A 20588-nucleotide genomic window follows, 5' to 3' on the forward strand; every position below is an offset into this window, starting at 1 on the left:
CCAGCCATCCTGGGACTGAGAGCCGGGCCTGTGTTGTCAATGTCTCAACCATCTGTGGTTGGTTTGTTTTTGCACAATGCCAGGTACTAGGTAAGTATTTGCTATGTTTCTGCTGGAGGACAGATTATATGGATATTACCTTAGCATCGATGTTGGGCATGGCTTCTCCTTTCTCTAAGCCTTGGTTCTCTGAAAACAAGAACACTGGGCCACAGGATCTCCAAGTCTCTGTTTGCCTTGAAATTGTGTGATTCTGAAGGTGTCTGAAAGAAAGCAGGCTACGGATTCCACAGTGTTCGGGGTCTCTGGGGACCGACATTCCACAGTGTTCGGGGTCTCTGGGGATCGACATTCCAGTGTTCAGGGTCTCTGGGGACTGGGAGTCCAGGGTTCGGGGGTCTCTAGGGACTGGGATCCAATAGTGTTCGGGGATCTCTGGCCTCTTCTGCTGACCTGGGCCTGTTGTTTCATTTTCTGTGTTTAGATATAGGGTCTCGCTATGTTGCCCAAGCTGGCCTTGAACTCCTAGCCTCAAGCAGCCCTCCTGCCTCAGCCTCTCGAGCGGCTGGGATTACAGGTGTGAGCCACCGCGCCCGCTTAGGCCTGTTTTGTTGCCCTGTGTCTCTTTCTACACAATGACAAGAATTAAATTCTTATGAGAAAAAATGCATTGCTGCAGAAAATCACTATGTTGCACTATTTAGGTCATCTTTAACATCTCGCCTATTTTATTATTTCATTCTGTTTTTCCCTTCAGTAGAGGATGGGGGCAAGAAAACTTTTTCCTCTCTTTCTTTCCTTCCATCTGTCTTCAGTCAAGAGCACTGCATATTGTAGAAAATCAAGAGTGAGGAAGAAGAGGTTTGCACTTTAAACAGCTGTAGTCATTCAACTGAAAGGAGCTGTGACTCAAGGTTCTAAGCAAGATCTGTCCAGGCAATGCCGCCCAGAAATCCAGAATGATTCTCCCTTTCCTAGAAGTCAGATCCCTCAGCACTGCATCCGTATTCTTAACACTATGAGATTTAAACAGCAATTGGACAAACCCAGGAAAAAGGGCCATTTGCAGTTGGGGAAAAATAGATACTTCCCCTCCCCTGAAGTGTCCAGGGGACTGTGACCCGCACCGTGCGGCAGCTCAGCATCCATGGCACGTCTTCCCATCTGCTCCTGACGGCCCTGACAGGCAGGTGGGTGCCCCCTGCCACGTCGCGGGAGCTGCACCAAGCACCCGGCTCAGCATCTCTACTGGTTTGCCCGGTGCTGCTTTGTTACGGTGCCAGAGCTGGGACGGGGGCCGGCCACCCCCACTGGTAACGAGGTTGACTCCTCCACTGGCCCCATCACTCCAGGAACGCCGAAGCCTCAGAGCCTCAGGTGCCTTTTTCTTCCAAATACAGCTGGCGTCTCCCAACCCGCGCAATCCAAGCTCAGATCACAGGCAGCTCCCAGGCCGGCACTGTTCTGACAGCATATGGTCATTCGGGACGGATCCCCCCACAGCTGCTGCCCCCGCCATCAGCAGGCCGGACGCACACCCGGGGCTCGGATCCTGCAGGCTCAGGTCCTGTGGGCTGCACCAGCCCCTGGCCAGTTTCCCTGCACAACGGGAATGACAGGATGAACTTCATGTTTTCAGAGAGAGCAGATTTTTGCTTCTTTCTAAAAATGCATTTAGTTATTTTGGTACTGAAAATGCAAGGAAAGAGCCCTATATCTGGATCCAAACATATTGCTTCTCTCTGAGTCTTCGAGATTTACAGCATATAAATTACAAGCAGCCTGAGAGAGGGGAATTACCCCCAGCTGTCAGCTCAGACAACCGAGGCCCAGGTAGGTGGCTGATCCAAGATCACTGGATACTATATGGCTGAGCTAGGATATAAATCTTGCGCCTCTGTAATACACAGTTACTAGGATGGCTGTACTGAAACTTTGTGCCTCTGTAATACACAGTTACTGGGATGGCTGTACTGATGGGGTACAAGGGCCGTAGACAAGGTCAGGAACGGTGCTGCCCTGCCTGGCAGCACTACCTAATCCCTGGCTCCACACAACACTGAAGGCCTCTCGTTCTCTGGGCATGTGAAATAAGAAGTGTCAGATGGATATGAAAAGTAACAGGAACGATACTGCCAAAATTCATCTAACATGTACCCCAACCTCCCTGTCCAGCTATTTTCTATCCCTGTCTAGCAGGCCGGGTCTCGAAGGATGTGGGGGAGGCTGTGTCAAAAACACACACACACGGGAATGCTATTCACGATCCATGGCAGAGCGTCGGCCTCCAGGAGGCTCAGGACCCAGGTCCCATCTTCACCTTGCCCCACTGTGGACCTCACATCCCTAACCAGACCCAGGTCTGCAGGGGCCAGCCGGAGAGCCCTTTCCTGGCTGAAGACGGCATTAGCCTGCATCCCGCCGTGCTGCCAGCCAAAGCGGCGTCCACGGGGCAGCTCAGGAGCCACTATCCCTCTGAGACGACAGAGGGTGCAGCCTAGGCACGTGTTGAAACCAGTCTCATGAGGGTGAGCAAATGCGATTCATGAAATACCAGCAAAATGTCTTAAAGTTCCTAACCCATGCCGGGCGCGGTGGCTCAAGCCTGTAATCCCAGCAGTTTGGGAGGCCAAGACGGGCGGATCACGAGGTCAGGAGAAAGAGACCATCCTGGCCAACACGGTGAAACCCCGTCTCTACTAAAAAAAAATACAAAATACTAGCTGGGTGAGGTGGCAGGCGCCTGTAGTCCCAGCCACTCGGGAGGCTGAGGCAGGAGAATGGCGTAAACCCGGGAGGCGGAGCTTGCGGTGAGCTGGGGTCTGGTCATTGCACTCCAGCCTGGGCGACAGAGCAAGACTCCAACTCAAAAAAAAAAAAAGTTCCTAACCCAGGGAACTGGTACATCCCTCCTAACGATGGTCTAGACAAGTATTTTTAGAAGCTCTTAATACCGTTTCTTTCTGGATTTGTGATGATCTCATCATTAGAACATCTTCACAGCCTTCAAAGAGATGAAATTAGACCCCTCGCCCCAACTGAAGACATTCTTTCCTGTAACCTTTTGTGTGAGGGTCAAAGGAATTTTTTTTTTTGAGACAGGGTCTTACTCGGACCCAGGCTGGAGTATAGCAGTACAATCGTGGCTCACTGCAGCCTCGACTTCCTGGGCTCAAGTGATCCTCCCACTTCAGCCTCCCAAATATCCGACAGATGTGCACTACCGTGCCCAGCTAATTTCTATGTTTTTTGTAGAGATGGAGTTTTACTGTGCTGCCCAGCCTGGTCTTGAACTCCTGAGCTCAAGCAATCCAACCATCTTGGTCTCCCAAAGTGCTGGAATTACAGGTGTGAGCTGCTGTGTCCAGCCCAAAGGAATTTTTAATGATGAGTTGGTCCATTTTATTGGCTGAAAACACACTGGTGTTATCCCAGTTTGTTTAGGGACAGTGGGGTCAAGAGATGGCCATGAACAGACAGTAAAAAAATAAGACAGCACAACCTCATAATAAATGCCACATAAGACACAGCTGAAAATGCAGGTGTGAGGGGAAGTATGTAGCCTTTTCCTCATCACTTCAGGAATGTCTGTCCAACCGCACACACACACATGCTGGCACATCACAGAGCCACTGACAACAGCAGACACGAGTGGGCTCACCAGGCACTGCAGCCTCCCTGGGAGTGAGCTCGGGCAGTGTTCTGCAGCCTGCTTGCCTGCATGTGCCCCTATGGGCGTGCATTTAGGAACACCCACAAGGAGAGTGTGGGCCTCCTCCCTCTGCCTGAGCTCACCCGCTCCGTGGGGCATAGATTTCCCCAGCTCCTCCCATCCACATGCATTTAGGACACTCTCAAGTGTTTATGATGCCAACAAGGTTGCAATGGACAAGTTCCTCTGTAGAGTGGATTTCTCTAGGGTGGGGAGCTGCCGGGAAGATGTTATGAACCCCAGTACTAACTGGTAACAGGTGAGTGCCCTCCAGAGGGGTTGCCCTAAGGCCCCGTGGTCCCAAGGGCCCTGTGCCCCACATTCCAACCGGGTCACGCTTAGCGTTTACCTTCTGTCAACCTGAAGAAATGGCATCGTGAGGACCAGCGGTTGCTGGGACGGCGGGAGGGAGGGCTGAACAGAGAGCAGAGGATGTCCAGGGCAGTGAACCCACTCTGCACGATGCTGTAGCAGTGAACAATGCTACGATACATTTGCCGAAAACCACAGAACCGCAGCACCAAGCATAAGCCCCTAGTGGACCCTGAGTGATGAGGGACCGTGGATGGACCCCAGGCAATGATGTCAGGCCCACGTGGGCTCACCGACTGTAACAAACGCGCCACTCCAGGACGGGGCTCATGTGGGCGTTTGGGGGGGCGGTGCGTGTGTGGGGGGAGGGGTACATGGAAAATTCCGTATTTTTCATTCAATTTTGCAGTGAACCTAAAACTGTTCTAAAAATAAAGTTTATTAATAACACAGTGCCTTGTTTTAACAGGCAATATTAGTTGCTAATGAGACTAAGTTATATGTGTACGAGTTTATTGTTTATTTTGATTTTTCTGAGAGTTGCCTGTTCATGTCCTTTGAACGTCTTCTCTTGGGTTGGTTATCTTTTTCTTAGTTTAATAAGAAATCTTTGTATTTTAAGAATATTAATTCTCAGTCATATATACAGGAAATTTTTCCCCAATTTTTCCTCCGTAAGTATTTGATACACATATTTCAATGTGAAAAAAGTTATTAAACTGTACCATTTTATTTATTATGGTAACGTCCAGGTTTGTGGCATGTTTGGAGAGGCTTTCCCCATTGCAAAGTAATAAAACTGTTCTACTGCTTTTTATCTTAGAGGCTTATAGTTTCGTTTTCATGTTGAAATTCCCATGCATCTGGAGTGTTTAGAAGAGGAGAGGGCCTCTTCTAAACACAGAGGGCCGGATCTGTGTTTTCCAAATGGCTGCCCACTTATCTCCTGATTCTTTGGTGAATGATCCATTTAGCCCATTGAATTGAAATGTCACCTCAATCAAATACGAATTTTCCCTAAGTCCTGGAGGACTCTATAGGTTCATACTGAACACATTTCTTAAAGCAATGTTTCTTTTACTTAGCAGGTAACCAGTGAACACAGCTAACTGGTTAAAAAATGGTTAGTTGAATTTTCTTGCTAATCTTGTCTTTCTGAGCAAAATCTAGAAGGGATTTTCTTTTCCTTTCCCTCTTTTTTTTTTTTTTTTTTTTTTTTTGAGACAGGGTCTTGCTCTGTCACCCAGGCTGGAGTGCAATGGCAAGAATTCGGCTCAATGAAGCCTGGACCTCCTGGGCTCAAGTGATGCTCTTGCCTCAGCCTCCCAAGTACTTGGGACTACAGGTGTGCGCCACTACATCCAGTACCGGCGCGCGCTGCCATACCTAGCTAATTTTTTTTACAGGGACAGGGTCTCACTTTGTTGCCCAGGCTGGTCTGGAACTCCTGAGCTTAAAGGATCCTCTAACCTCGGCCTCCCAAAGTGTTGGCATTACAGGTGTGAGCCACCATGCCCGGCTAGAAGGAATTTTCTTTTAGCACGTGGCCACAGGCAAGAAGTCTTCTTTGACTTGGGCACCGGAAGTCAGCTGAGCTGTTTCTGAAATGCACCTTTTCCACACTGTGTAGCCACCTAAGCGACTTACCTCTATAGCATGAGTCTCCACACTGATGATGAAGACTTGACCTCCAGAAGCCGCCCACAACGTGTCTTCCATCATGAGTAGACTTCTAACTGGCAGGACGCCTAACTTTATCACTTTTTGAGGTTCTGAATCCCAGGATCCATCTTAAAAGAAAATATTTCATTTCATTCAAGTTCAGTTTTCTGTACACAGGAACAGGAAAATGGGATCGCACATCATTTTAAATAACTGACAACTGAAAGATCACCTACAGTGTTAATGCTTGTGCCTGATCCTGGGTGTGTCCGGGGATTCACAAGCTGACACCCAGCCCAGTCGGGCCCTGGTGCACAACCGGGAAGCACAGACAGCTGTGGGACAGGCAGCCCTCAGGATCCCCCCTCCCCCCGCCTATCCCTTCCGTGTGTGTCCCAGACAAACGACTCATTCACCATGAATCTCAGCTTCCTTCAGGGTAAGATCGAGACCATCCTACCACTAGCCACAAAGGTTATTTCAAAAATTAAAAATGGAATAATGCGCGTACAAAGCTCAGCAAAGTACCCAGCACACAGGTGTTCAATCAATACTACCATTTACAATAATAGTACATAAGATGATTCGGTCATCATTAAAAGGAACTGTATTCACAATAACCGGGCAGATGTTTCATTTTCCCATTAGCTATTTCCGTTCTAACATGTGCCTTGCTCTATACTGCATCACGAGGAGAGGCCATATATTCACAGAATACTTTAAGAAATCAAAATTGAAGTAAAAGGAATTCCTTACTTTTGAAGAGTTTGTTCCCTTGCTTGAAGCCTAGAGTCACATGAAATATTCTGGTCTGAAAATATTTCCAAAGATCTACTGATGAAGTCTTTCACACTTTATATCAAGTATGAGTTGCTAGCTTGAATACCAATAAAAATTATTTGAGGCAAGATCTACCACAAACTTTTAAAGTGACTAATGTAATTATCCTATAAATAATTAAAATGAATTCTTCAGTTCTCAATCTAACCATTAATTAAGCCATTGACCTTAAAAGTGTAATTAAATTATTAATCCATCAATGCCGTCGACTTCCTAATCAAATAAACATACTTCACTCAGTCAGGAGAACACGGCCTCAGTTCTTATCTCTTTGTTCTGGATTTCAAGCACTGAACCTTTGAATACAAAACAAGTGTCTGAAGAGGAGGTGTGCAGTCACTAAAAGACAATTCTGCAAGCTTTGACTTTTGTGGCATACTTTTAGTTATGATTCAACGTTAATGGAAATGCTTTTATGTTGCAATTAGGCTAAAAGTGTTGCAGGGTAATTATCAGCCCCAGTGAACACGGGCCTGCTTTTCATTTGCAGTATCTGCACAGGGCCTATTATATCATTATGTAATTAAATATGCACATGCACCCATGCACAACGCACATGCATGCACACACACAAGTGCACATGCCATATGCATACACACACATGTGCACGTCACACACATACACACGCAGGCATGCACATGTACACACACACTCACCCACAAGTATGTGCACCTGCAGTCACAGGCACACATGGACACACATGTGTGCACATGTATACTCAAGGCACACAAACCTGCCTGCACATACACATATGCCCTCACAATCACGTGTGCATACACACATGTGCATACATGCACACACACCTGCTCACACATGCACATCCCCTCACACTCTTGTGCATACACACACGTGCATGGGCCTTCCCATTTGGTACTCATAGCCCTTTAAATAAAGCACTGCACACTGCAGCCTCCAGAAATATGTGGGTTCAGGGCAGAGCTACAATTTTCTCTGACATTCACATACTCTGAAGGGCATGGAGTGGCACAAGAACGCAGGGTTTTGAATCCTAGGTCAGAGTTCTGTCTGTCTACTGCCCACTGTGCTTGGATCCTGGCTGTCCGGTGTGGCTTGGCAGTGTCCTACCAATAGCACAATTCCTTTGAAACAAGAACTCCAAGATCAATGACAGGATGGCCTACTTCAGACATTTTGTTTGGTTAAGGTTTAACTTCCAACAATTGAACTTTGTTCTCTGAGCACCTGGGTGGGTCATTCTGCAGTGTGGGCTTGTCTTTCTTGGGATGACTTCTCCCTGTGTATGTGCCCCAGGCCAGAGCCCTCAGCAGGCTGCCCACATCGCAGCTGGACCCAAGCACACGCTAATGACGTTTTGAACTAACAGTTAAAAATCTGGAAATTGCCCACAGAATTTCAGATTTTTAAGTCCCTTGAAACGCCAGTGCCCTGGCAACAGTGAGGGGCTGGGAAGCAGCCTCCTCCTCCTCCCTCTGCACAGGCCAAGCTACGCGCTTCTGAACAGGCTGCCTCGCACACTCCCACATGGTACGCCTGCCAGCGCTCGGTGAGGAAGATGCAAAGACACACGTTCGGCAGATCTCAGTTACAGATCATGCAACGCGTCTGATGAGGCGAAAACACAGCCCAGCACAGGGCTTCGCAGGGGACAGGACAGCAATGCAGACAAGTAAGAGGCTGGAGAGATGCTTGCTAGTAAACCCAGGGGAAAAAAGGGAGACATAAGCATAAAATACATTTTATGTAATAGAAATGTGATTTCTATTCCATTTAATAGAAATGTGATTTCTATTCCATTTAATAGAAATGTGATTTTTCCATTTAATAGAAATGCAATTTCTATTGCATTTAATAGAAATTAGAAAAACAGAAAAAAATCCAGATTATGTGAAAAAGTCCTATCAACACACATTTCTCCATGAAGCTTCATGGAAGAGTTGAGTGCAGACCGACAGGAACACAGGCAGCAGCAGGGAGGTGGCCTCCGCCTCCCGTGGAGCAGAGACAGGATGGGAAAGCCGGCCAAGGAGGCTGGCAGAGGTTATGACAACAGATGAATGACAAAGCAGGACTGGAATGGGAGAGCCCAGCCCCGAGGACACACAACCGTCCATGGAGAACTGAAATCATGAGGCCAAGTGAAGAGGGGGTGCAGACCGGAAGCCAGGCTGAGGCACCACCGGATGAGAGGGAGGCAATCGGAGGCCCGCCAAAGAGCCAGGGATCGGCCAGCGATCAGCAGGGTCACAGTCCAGATGGCTGCAGGGGCGAGACAGGAGCGGCTCCTGTGCTGACTCTGCCAACCGGAGTCAGAAAGAAGACCAGGCCTTCTTGGTGCAGGTGCACACACAGGCCAGGCTGGAACTGAGAGAAGAGACAGACCTTTTTATATTGTTTTACATTGTTTTATACTCAGAAAAGGAAAGAAAAGCGAAACAAAAGGCAGGTAGCCTGGCCCCTAGGAACCAGACCTGAAATCAAGAAACCAGACCCAAAACCAGGCCTAGGCCTGCCTGACCTAAGCCTGGTAGTTAAAATTCCACCCCTGACCTAGCAACTGATGTTATCTATAGATTCCAGACATCGTATGGAAGGACACTGTGAGACCTCCCGTTCTGTTCTGTTTCACTCTGACCACCTTCGCTGGCAGCCCCTGTCACGTACCCCCTGCTTGCTCAATCGATCACGGCCCTCTCACGCGGACCCCCTTAGAGTTGTGAGCCCTTAAAAGGGACAGAGGTTGGGCACCTGACAAGCTCAGATTTTAAGATGCTAGCCTGCCGATGCCCCCAGCTGATTAAAGCCACTCCCTTCACTATCTCGGTGTTTGAGGGGTTTTGTCCATGGCTAGTCCTGCTATAGAACCACACGGGAGAAGGAGGGGCCGTCTCCGTGGAGCCAGTGGAGAGAACCTCCCCAAGGAGGAGGCATCAAAGTCCGAGGGCAAATAACACCCCAGGCTCTGGGATGGGCTGGTGCAGATTTCTAAGGATGGAGGAACTCCAATAGCAGCAGGCGGCCAAATGCTCAAAGCAGAGAGAACCAGGGGTGGTTGACGGGCGGAAGGCCTTGTGGGCAAGGAACAAGGACTGGAGGACTGGAATTCTACTCTAAGTGCACTGGGGACTCACCAGACAATTTTCAGCAGGGGAGGTAAAAACCTTATTTACAGTTTAAAAAGCTCAATAACAAATATTTGGAGAATGAATCAGTAGAAGCACAAGAACAAACGCGAGGCTAGGCTGCCATTCAGGCAGGAGCTGGGCCGTTTGGACCAGGGTGGTGATGATGGGGGAGTGAGCTGGGACATGGTCTCGGGGCACAAGAACAAGCAGTGGATGGCCTGGGGAAGATGACAGGACCCACCACGGCGTCACTCCTGGCCGTGGGGAGGGTGGCGCAGGGCCGCTTTCGGTGAGGGAAGCCCTGTGTATTCCACTCCGCCATGGCAACACTGAGACTGGCTGGGATCCAGCTGGGGCTCGGCACCCCTGCACTCAGGGCTGAGTGAGGGGCCAGGAGAGCAGCCTCAGCCAGCACCAAGGAAGCTGGAAGGAAAGCCCGGTACCCAGAGCTCCCACAAGCAGCGGTGGCCAGATCCACAGGAAGAGCCTGCAAAGCACAGCTGCCACCAACGCGGCAGGGGCTGGAGAGAGAACAGACGCACAGCAGCCTGCCCACCCCCAGCGGCTGCGGGGACCAGGCGGGATGGGCCAGGGAACGCCTTGTCTGTGGCACCCAGCAGAACACAATGCAGTCCTTAGCCCTGTTGGCCAAGAGAACAGCAGGGACCAAGGGCACAGCACCGGGGCAGAGGGCTGGCCCAGGTCCAGGAGGCCCCGCTGGGCAGGCAGGCTGCCCTGCCCAGCTGGTCAGCGCAGGACACGCTGAAGGAGGGCACTGCATGGCCCGGCGCCCCCATCCGAGGGGGAGAAACAGGCAGGCCGAGAGAAGGGGAGGGTGGAAGGAAATGGGGAGACTGACTTCTGAAACGATGTCTCTATATTCAACAAACACCTTTTGGGGAAGCAGCAAGGCATACAGGCCTAGGGCAAGGGTGACAAGCGCGGGGGCTGAGGCGCAGGGGCGGAGGCGGGGTGGGGGTGGTGGGCGGGGGCACGGGGGAGTGGGGGCGTGGGGGGGGGGCGAGGGGGCGGGAGGCCCGGGGGTGGGATGCTAAACCAGATGCAGGGTCCCCCCGAGTGAACCCCGAGGACCCGCCAGGGGGCTGTGAGACCCGCCTCACCTGGGGCCCTGGCGTAGCTGGCGACCGCCCCGTTGACCAGGCCAGCGTACAGGCTCTGAGACGTGCAAGCCAGGCTCATGACTGTGGACTTCTCGGGAGTGAAAAAGTGCTGAAGTCTCACTTTCTTGGAGCCTTGACTGCTTTTATAAATGGAAATGCTTTAAGAGAAAAATATAGGCTAATAAATATATTTGCTCCTTGTGAGAAGAACCAGGGTGCCCATTAACATAAACACAAAACTTTTCAGCTCTTCCCTCTTGTCCTTCCTTCTCCATTCCTAAGGACACTTGCCTGTACTTTTAAAAAATTTGCAACCACCTTGATTTCTTTATTGTTAAAAGGGAAATTCTGGGATATATGAAAAAAATTAGTTCTTCCTATATATCTTGGAACTTCACATCAGGAAAATCATTTTAACTCTCCTTTAAATGGTGTCAGCAATTCAGTATGATCATGACATAGAATATGGCTGTTTTATTCCAAAATATAAGGGGGATGTGCTTTTAAAAACCATTAATAAAAATGAGACATTTCAGTGGCAAACAGCCAAACTTTCCCCTTTAAAGAAATGCCACTTCTCTTTAAGAGTTTCCTAGAATAATTTCCATGGGTCCAATTGACTAGTTATTTCAAAGTGCAATGACCCTAAAAATGTCCCCTGGTATCCCCTAATTCCTGCACGGGCTACTCCTGAGTCAAAATCAAGGACTCTTTCCAGGACAGGCTCCCCACCACGGCCTCCACGGGCAGAGCTGGCTGATTCTCTGTAACGCGGTAAGCACACCCTACCTTCCCTCCTCCGTCCCTACACAGATCGTGGGGACCTCAGAAGCTCTCATGGCGGAGGTCTCGGGGTCCAGGGGTGCCCCGGGCTCTCTGCGCTTCTCCTCAATGGGAATGTACAGCATGCAGAGGATGCGAGACTCCACATTGAAGCACTCGATGACTTTGGGGGTGGAATTTTGAAATGAGACGATGGCGATCTGACCCATTTGATGGGTGCAACTTCCGATCTGAATCAGAGAATTAGAAGGAAAAAAGAAAATGAGCATGTGGGGGCTTCTATAATACGCTGGAACCTGACACTTAAAGGCCACGACAAGCTTCGATTTTCATGTGAGAAGCAACACACTTAGAAAATTCAAAAAAATGCTTAAACAATTGCTCACGGAGCCCCTTTTTCTTTTCGACATATTTAATTTGGTTTTCAAAACATTTCAAAGCAAGAGCGTAGCTTTCCTTTTCACAAAGTCACAAATCTATACTTTAAAAATAATGTACTCATCACAATATGAAGGTAAGGGCCCATCCATCCTCAATTTAGAATCCTGAGGCAGATTATTATCAATTTTAGTAACAACACTAATGTTTAATGACCTTGGTTAAGAAAATAAACCTTTCAAATGTGAAAAACATCAATAAGAATACATCCCAAGGTAGATCATTGGAATTCAACATGTGGTATGCTTGGAATTTCTTTTTGTTTGTTTGTTTCTTTTTTTTTTTTTGGAGACAATCTCACTGTGTCACCCAGGCTGGAGTGCAGTGGTGTGATCTCGGCTCACTGCAACCTCTGCCTCCTGGGTTCAAGCGATTCTCCCGCCTCAGCCTCCTGAGTAACTGGGATTACAGGCACACGCCACCACGCTCGGCTAACTTTTGTATTTTTAGTAGAGATGAGATTTCACTATGTGAAAGTACAGATGGGGTTTCACTATGGTTGGCCAGGCTGGTCTCAAACTCCTGACCTCATGATCCAGCCGCCTTGCCCTCCCAAAGTGCTGGGATTCCAGGCGGGAGCCACTGCGCCTGCCACAGATTTTCTACAGTAGCATTGCTGCAACTGTGTACACAAACTTCCTGTGTGTTTGAATCTCTACAATGAGAACACATAGCATAGTTAGTTTCCCAATTTAACCTCAAATTTATTTATGCATTTTCTAAGTGGGAAAGGGTCTGATCCCTGTGAACAGAAAGCACTAGCTGGTTTAGGGTGGCGTTTTCACTGATTCTTTTTCTTTTCCGCCAACTTTGAGAACGTTGTTAGACTCTCCTTATTCTTCCTGTGTTTGTTGACGCTACATACAGACATCCCACTTTCATGCTTTTGTGGGAAGGATGCCAATCTGCCAAGCCCCTTTCCTGCCTACAGGGCCTGGGGGCTATGACCAGGCCAGGGGATGAAGCTTCAGCGATGACAGGCCTGCCTACCCGGAAGGAAAACAGTTCTCTTGGAAGTGGAAACCCACAAGGGAATTAAGGCTGCTCCTCCATTCACAGGCTGGTACAAATGAAGTACCAGGTAATTGGGTTGTTCAGTTTCTGACACTCAACTAGGAACACCGACCAAGCAGGAGCTGTGGCTGTGAGAAGTGAGAGGCAGTGGCGTGCTGCACAGGATGCCTGGGAGGGAAGCAGGAGAGTTTGGAAAAGCCCAGTGGAGCCCTGGAGGGCGCGTCTGAGGCTGCAGGGAGGGAACACAGGAAACCAGAGACGGGAGAGCCTGGGACCACACAGCTCTAAGAATGTCCTCTGGTTTGCAGGAACCAGGAAAGTCGACTGCAATTCCAGCCTAATTTCAGATGCGATATTTCATTTGGAACAAATTAATGTTAACTGCTAAGTTTCCACTGGAAAAAGCCAGTCTTGGAGCAAGAAAAAAAATCCATGCAATGTTGACACCAAAATGGAAAAACATATTAAAATTATTCTCTTATTAGTTAGTTGTCTTTGGACTGAACTTTATCTGGTAAATGTTTTAGATGAAAAGGAAAAGAAACAAATATTTGCATTCCTAAGAACTCTAAATCTTTTCCAAAAGTGATCAGCTCCTTTTCAAAGAAGTTTTCATGTTTATAAGTACACTCTGGGGTATGCCACCACCAACTCTCTACTGAGCAATTCACATCTCAGTCTCTCATCACATTAAGCATGAATGTGGATTCTCTGTGAACTTGCACCAAAACCAAATAAACACATCTTACCCACAGGAAACCATGTGCCGTGGAAAATGAATCTGGCTGGCTTTCATTGTTTAGGTAAGGTTCAGGATTATAAGCAGCACATTCAATCTAAAATGGAATAAAATCAAACGCTCACATATAAAACAGAGCTAAGAGGCTCCTAGACTATATAACGTCTTAAATGGATGACTTTACTTCCAATGTATAACCACAAAAAATTACAGGTTCATCATCTAAAAAAGATTAAAATAGGGAGGATAAAAGTTTAAAAGTACAACTCTCAGAAGTTAGCTTTTCAGAAGCAAACACCTAAGTAGATTCAACCTTCGGTATCTTACTCTTCAGATCCCATCAGCACGCTGAAATCCAGCGTGTCGGGGCACTTCAGATGGGAGGGCTGGCCCTGCAGGCATCAAGTGCAGTCTGTGATGGCCTGCGCCTCTCCCCTTCCCTGTCCCACCCCAGCCTCTCCCAGAGGAGTCCTGTGCACTGCCTGAGACTCCCAACGGGAGGGGTCGGGGAGCTGCTGGGAAACCCTGGCCAGAGACCAGGGTGAGAAGAAACATCTTAAAGAATAGGATATCGTCCACGTTACTGAAGGCCCTGGTCTGTGATGCCTGAGTCAGCAACACTGGCAACATTAATAAGATGCCACCCTGGAGATGGAGTCAAGTCCGCCAAGGCAGAGAGCGGGCACGGTGCCTCAAGCAGACAGGAGACCTGGAGTTAACGATCCACTGTGGAAACAGACTGCTTGCCAAGCAAAGGCAAAACAGAGCTACAAATGTGAAACATGTGTCCCGTTTAACTAACAAGGCCTCAGATGCCGTGGCACTGCGGGAGTACCCGAGGGTCCTGGCCCAGGACAGGGCTTCGGAGACAACGGCTGGGCATTTTTTTAGGTTTCAAACAACAGCAGTCTTATTTCCAAATAAATGACCTCTAGAGAAGCGGTCACTATGGTGAACCTGGGAATTCTGATCACACCCCTTAAGAATCAACCCCCAGGTGGCCCAGTCAGAGCTGCGAGGTGCACCCCACCCCAGGCCCTGCTCCCTTCACCTTGAACTCCTGCTGCTTGGCCACCATCACGGGCATATGTCCGACAAGGAGAGGATGCTTCTCCTTTTTAATGTGATTCCCATCATCTTCCACACAGAACCAGCCCATGTGGTTCTCCTCTTCTGCGATTAGATTGAGAGAGAAATGAGCAAGAATGCAGTCAACTCACACACAACAGACCTGCTTCGCAGGTCACAGCAGGCGAAGTTTCTGGCATTCTGTTTGTATAGGGCCAGACGACGCCATTGTGGAAAACAGACAATCTCTTCTTAAAGCATAGGCTGTATATTCGCAGCATTACTTTAGGAGGCAGCCTGGTCTCATCTAAGAGGCAGGGACCTCTTCCTGTTTGCGCCTCCTGAATACGCTGGACCCAAGCGCTGTGAAACTCTGCTGTATAAACCACGTAGGTCTACTTCCCTTTGTCGTTCTCCAGTTTTTCCAAAGCAAAAGAAATGTTTAGATTCAAATACCAGAGATGTACTGAGAAACTTTACAACATGGTATAATACTATGGGATCAACAAAAGTACAATGAAATGGAGAAATATTTTACTACCAAAGCAAACTGTCCACCTGAGCATTAAAGAATATGTAGCTGATCTGAAGACGAAGCAGGGCTTATCTGCACGTCCAGCTCATTCTCTTTAGAGAGTGGCCACTTCCTTGATTGCTAAGTCACTCTGAACCTGACCCGGCAAACGACCAAATTATTCAGCAAGACGGAGAGGGGCTGTGTTTCTGCTTCCTCGTCAAGTGAGCACAAAGTCAGGACAGCTTTCCCTTCCAGGACAAAGCCCTTCCGCTGATGAGAGCTCCCTGGAGCAATGGCATTACCCATGCTCCGCACTTCTCTTCTGTATTTTATACTCCGTTAACATTTCAGACTATCTACAGCAGAAGGAAAATTTTACACACACACGACATCCCAGTGTGTTCTGCATAGCAAGTCTGTAAGCATGTGTGTAAGTACATCACACATACCCCGCAAAAAACAATCAAGGCTGAAGAGACATAGGAACAAGGAAATCATACAGTCACATCCATCTACAGTGAAACCCTAGGGTTTATCTTTGGTGCTGGGAGGATCTTTAGTGACTCCTCAGCCCAACCCTGTGTTTTGCTTCTCAGTGAGGGGTGAGCAGAAGGGCCAAGAGGAACAATGACCTCCCCTGCCATTTGGAGGCCGCCGCCCACCGCCCACTGCCCACCGCCCGCCTTGAGCACCTGGCTCACGGTCAGGCTCCACGGGCTTCCTCTGTGTTCAGCTGCCTCAGCTGATATTCATGTTCTGGTACCAGAAACACCATCCATTTTAACACAAAACCCCTCCATTTTAATATGCAAGCCCTCCATTTTAATATGAACATCTTAAAAATCACCGGGGCTAGGGCGAATCTTCCTGTTTAGAAACACTTTCAGGTCAATGGATGGATCTACTGCTGAGTTTCCTTCTCAACCCTGACCTTACCCTTGTGGGCAGGAATTCATCATCACGCCGCCGCACGCCTCATTCAGCCTCAGTCAGCCAGACCTTACTTACCCAGGGCAAGCTTGGCCATCTGTAAGCTGTTGACCCAGGACTCCTTGATGGCAGGGGTGAACGTATTGAACACAGCTGTAAAGAATGTCGGTCGCCCAGATCTGCCAGAAACAACAGACAAGCATTCATTTTATAAAACGTGCTCCATCCTGTGAGGTTAAATTACACATTTTGCCTGTCTGATAGAATCAGCAAACCAAAAAACATACATGTCATGACAAAGAACCATTTTTTTTTCCCCAGCATTGGCCAAGAAGGTTTCGTTTTAAAGCTACTACTAACTTGTCCTGCTTCCCCGGGAGCTGTAACTGAATTCTGCAGCAGTCCGCAGCTCTGATTTCATCTTCTTTCTTCAAAATAAGCCTTTGTAAACCTGATGTCCAGTCATGGGCTACTGACTGGTTTAAGTTCTATAAAGGAAATAAATACGCACATTTCAAGAGTGTTTAAAAAGTAGGGCCATCCCAAGGAAGATAAAAAAACAAACTTTTAGTATGAGAAATTCAGACCAAATGAAACTATCGGATTATGAAAAAGAAAGCTTTGGGAGTCGGATGACATTGGCGGGGGCGGGGCTGAGACATTTCTAAAACAGAACTGATATTCAAGCCTATTGGCAAAAGGAAAAAAGTTACCATTATATAGTCTCACCTTATCTAACGTAAGAGAAAATGTACATTCAGATTAATTTTTAAAGTCAAAATGAATTCTCACTTCTGGTAGAACTTGGAGATATAATCACATACTTACAATGACTTAAAAGTAAAGGCAAAATCTTAAATCCAATTGCTTTGATTGTTACCTGATAGTTTCCTTTAAGGTTTCCTATCAGTTGAGTGATTTGACCAATTACATTTAAGTCATGCAACAAGTTTTGTAAATCTTGATACAGTTGTCCTGGTCCCATGTAAACTTTGTCTACAAAATAAGCAAAAAGAAAAAAAAAAAAAAGAATACCAATGTAAAGCCATATTTACTCCAATAATTGAGGGAAGAAAATACTATAATACTAGTTAAATAATTTTTAAGTTGGGGGTGAATCTAGAACTTTTAAAAAGTGGACATTGTCAAGCATGTAGTGGTTTATCCTTTTCTAACATTTATGTAGAAATAATTTTAGATGGAAAAGTTGCAAAGAGCTGCCTCCTGAGTGCCCAGGCCTGGCTTTCCCGAGGATAACATCTGACGTAAGCGCAGCATGACCGTCAAATCCAGGACACCACATTGAAATGGCACTCCTGACCGATCTACAGATCGTCTTCAAACCTCACCGCTTTCGCACGAATGCCATTTTCTAGTCCCGGATCCAGCCCAGGGGCTCGCACTGCGTTCAGTGGTCACGTCCCCCAAATCTCCTCCAGTCTGGGGGAGTTTCTCAATCTTCCTCTTTCGCGACCCTGGCATTTTTGGAGGAGGCTGGTGAGTTACAGAATGACAGAATGTCTCACAATTTGGGTTTGACTCATGTTTTGTCCCTTTTGTATCTTTTCAACACTGTTGACATAACAGCTATTAGTAAGAGGCACTGCAAAATGACATTTAATCTCAACCACATTTCCAATAACTGGGGTCGTCTACCATCAAAATGAGTTCCCCAGTGATCTTTCCTAAAGTTTTTGTTTGTTTGTTTTTAAGGGAATAGAAATGATTTGTCTTCGATGACTTGGGTTAGAGGAATGACGCGTGTCCTGGGGTCTAGGTGCCCAAGTGAGAATTGCTCCACCCCTCACAGAGGGTTACCTGTGTACTACAGGAAGTGATGTTCAAATACTTCCTCATTAAATCCCACGACGGGCCCACAGGCACAGAGCACAGATTCCCCCATCTCCCCACCTGACTGATGACAGAAGAGAAGGATTCGATCTCAGAATTAGCCTGAGTGTCTGTACTTTAAGCAATATGCAGTAATACACTCCTTCTTTTCCACTTTTCATAGAAATAAATTGTCTAAGGTCAAACAACCAGTAAGAGAAGGAGCCAAAATTCAAACCCAAGGAGAAGAAATTCACTTAAGTTGAGTAAGGTGCCTTGTGTTTCAGCCGGACAGGCTTCCCGGCCGTGGGTCTGTAGAATCGCACAGACTTGAACATAGTGGAATCGCACAGACCTGAGCATAGTGGAATCGCACGGACCTGAGCTTACAGCGCTCAGAACTTGGTCTCAGGCTCTGACGTGGACATTCTGAAAGTCTTTTTCTTTTCTTTTTTTTTTTTTTTTTTTCTTTTGAGACGAAGCCTCGCTGTTGTCCCCAGGCTGCAGTGCGATGGTACCATCTTGGCTCACTGCAACCTCTGCCTCCAGGATTCAAGCGATTCTCCTGCCTCAGCCTCCTGAGTAGCTGGGAATACAGGCACCTGCCACCATGCCCAGCTAATTTTTGTATTTTTAGTAGAGATTTAGTAGGGGTTTCACCATGTTGGCCAGGCTGGTCTTGAACTCCTGACCTCAAGTGATCCGCCCGCCTCGGCCTCCCAAAGTGCTGGAATTACAGGCGTGAGCCACTGCACCTGGCCTGAACATCCTGAAATTCTTAATAATTTTGAAGAAAGGACTCTGCATTTCCTTCTGTGCTACATCCCACAAATTATGCAGCTTGTTTTTTTAGTGTATGTAACATATATAATACATATATATCAAAACTGAAAAAATCTACATATTTCCAATAAAAATATTTCAGACAGATGTATCTAAAAATATTTACTATATAACTGAAGAGTAGCATAACCATTTATAATTTTGCAGGCACTTTATGTTACAGACATGCTTATGTGGTATTTATGCACATGGTAGGCCTGATTTTTATCCACCATCTAGACAAATTCAATTACTAACCGCATTTGAAGTATCATGAAGTTTCATAAAAAAGGGAGCAGCCAGGCACAGTGGCTCACTCCTGTAATCCCAGCACTTTGGGAGACCGAAGCGGGAGGATCACCTGAGTCAAGAATTTGAGGCCAGCCTGACCAACATGGAGAAACCCCGTCTCTACTAAAAATACAAAATTAGCTGGGCGTGATGGCGCATGCCTGTAATCCCAGCTACTCGGGAGGCTGATGCAGGAGAATTGCTTGAAGCCAGGAGGCAGAGGTTGCGGTGAGCTGAGATCACACCATTGCACTCCAGCCTGGGCAATGAGAGCTAAAGCCCGTCTCAGAAAAGAAAAAAAAAAAAAAAAAAAAAAAAGGGCAAAGTGATCCAGTAGTTACACATAGCAACTTTATTTATCCTTACAGAATGCTTACAATTTAAAATGTTTCATAACACACATATTTGCTTTCATTCATAAACTCTGATAATAAACTCTATAAACACAACCTTATAATACAAGTATAGGCTGGGTGTCGTGGCTAATGCCCACAATCTCAGCATTTGGGAAGCCAAGGTGAGAGAACTGCCAAAGGCCAAGAATTCAAGATCAGCCTGGGCAACATAGTTTGAAAAAAACAAAAACAAAAACATAGAGTTTAAAAAAAAATTAGCCAGGCACTGTGGTGAATGCCTGTAGTCCCAAATACTTGGGAGGTTGAGGTAGGAAGATCACTCGAGCCAAGGAAGTTAAGGCTGCAGTGAGCTATAATTGTGCCACTGCACTCCAGCCTGGGCATCCAAACAAGACCTTGTATCAAAATTAATAAATAGATGAGTAAATAAAATTATAAGCGCAATGTTTATTAATTAGTTGACTTCTTTTAAAATATGATCTTCACAATTATCATCCAATCAAATTGAACTTTCTATTTTTGGTGTGCAGCTCTACATATTTTCACACATGTATATATGCATATAAACATCTCCCCAGTAAGCCTGAGGGGGAACTCCAGGGCACATACAACAGCTCCTTCACCCACAGAACAGCTCCATCACCTACGGAACAGCTCCATCACTCACAGAACAGCTCCATCACCCAGAGAACAGCTCCATCATCCACAGAACAGCTCCATCACCCAGAGAACAGCTCCATCATCCACAGAACAGCTCCATCACCCAGAGAAGAGCTCCATCACCCAGAAAACAGCTCCATCACCCACAGAACAGCTCATCACTCACGGAACAGCTCCATCACCCAGAGATCAGCTCCATCATCCACAGATCAGCTCCATCACCCAGAGAACAGTTCCATCACCCATGGAACAGCTCCATCACCCACAGAACAGCTCCATCACCCAAAGATCAGCTCTATCATCCACAGAACAGCTCCATCACCCACAGAACAGCTCATCACTCACGGAACAGCTCCATCACTCACGGAACAGCTCCATCACCCACGGAA

General features: G+C 47.3%; 1 protein-coding gene across 2 annotated transcripts in view; it reads right to left on the reverse strand.

Annotated features, from left to right (window-relative positions):
* ARHGEF10 (Rho guanine nucleotide exchange factor 10) overlaps window positions 1-20588 on the reverse strand; it is a 138021-nt gene that overhangs the window by 19129 nt on the left and 98304 nt on the right. For both annotated transcript variants that reach the window (XM_023219109.2, XM_023219108.2), the window contains 8 exons: window positions 17121-17236; window positions 16601-16728; window positions 16319-16419; window positions 14777-14898; window positions 13736-13822; window positions 11541-11764; window positions 10752-10909; window positions 5672-5814 (listed from right to left, as the gene is read on the reverse strand). In XM_023219109.2, the coding sequence (XP_023074877.1) occupies window positions 5672-5814; window positions 10752-10909; window positions 11541-11764; window positions 13736-13822; window positions 14777-14898; window positions 16319-16419; window positions 16601-16728; window positions 17121-17236 (1079 nt within the window). The remainder of the gene's footprint in view (window positions 1-5671; window positions 5815-10751; window positions 10910-11540; window positions 11765-13735; window positions 13823-14776; window positions 14899-16318; window positions 16420-16600; window positions 16729-17120; window positions 17237-20588) is intronic.

This window comes from Piliocolobus tephrosceles, chromosome 7 (assembly GCF_002776525.5).
Source record: "Piliocolobus tephrosceles isolate RC106 chromosome 7, ASM277652v3, whole genome shotgun sequence".
Taxonomy (NCBI): Eukaryota; Metazoa; Chordata; class Mammalia; order Primates; family Cercopithecidae; genus Piliocolobus; species Piliocolobus tephrosceles.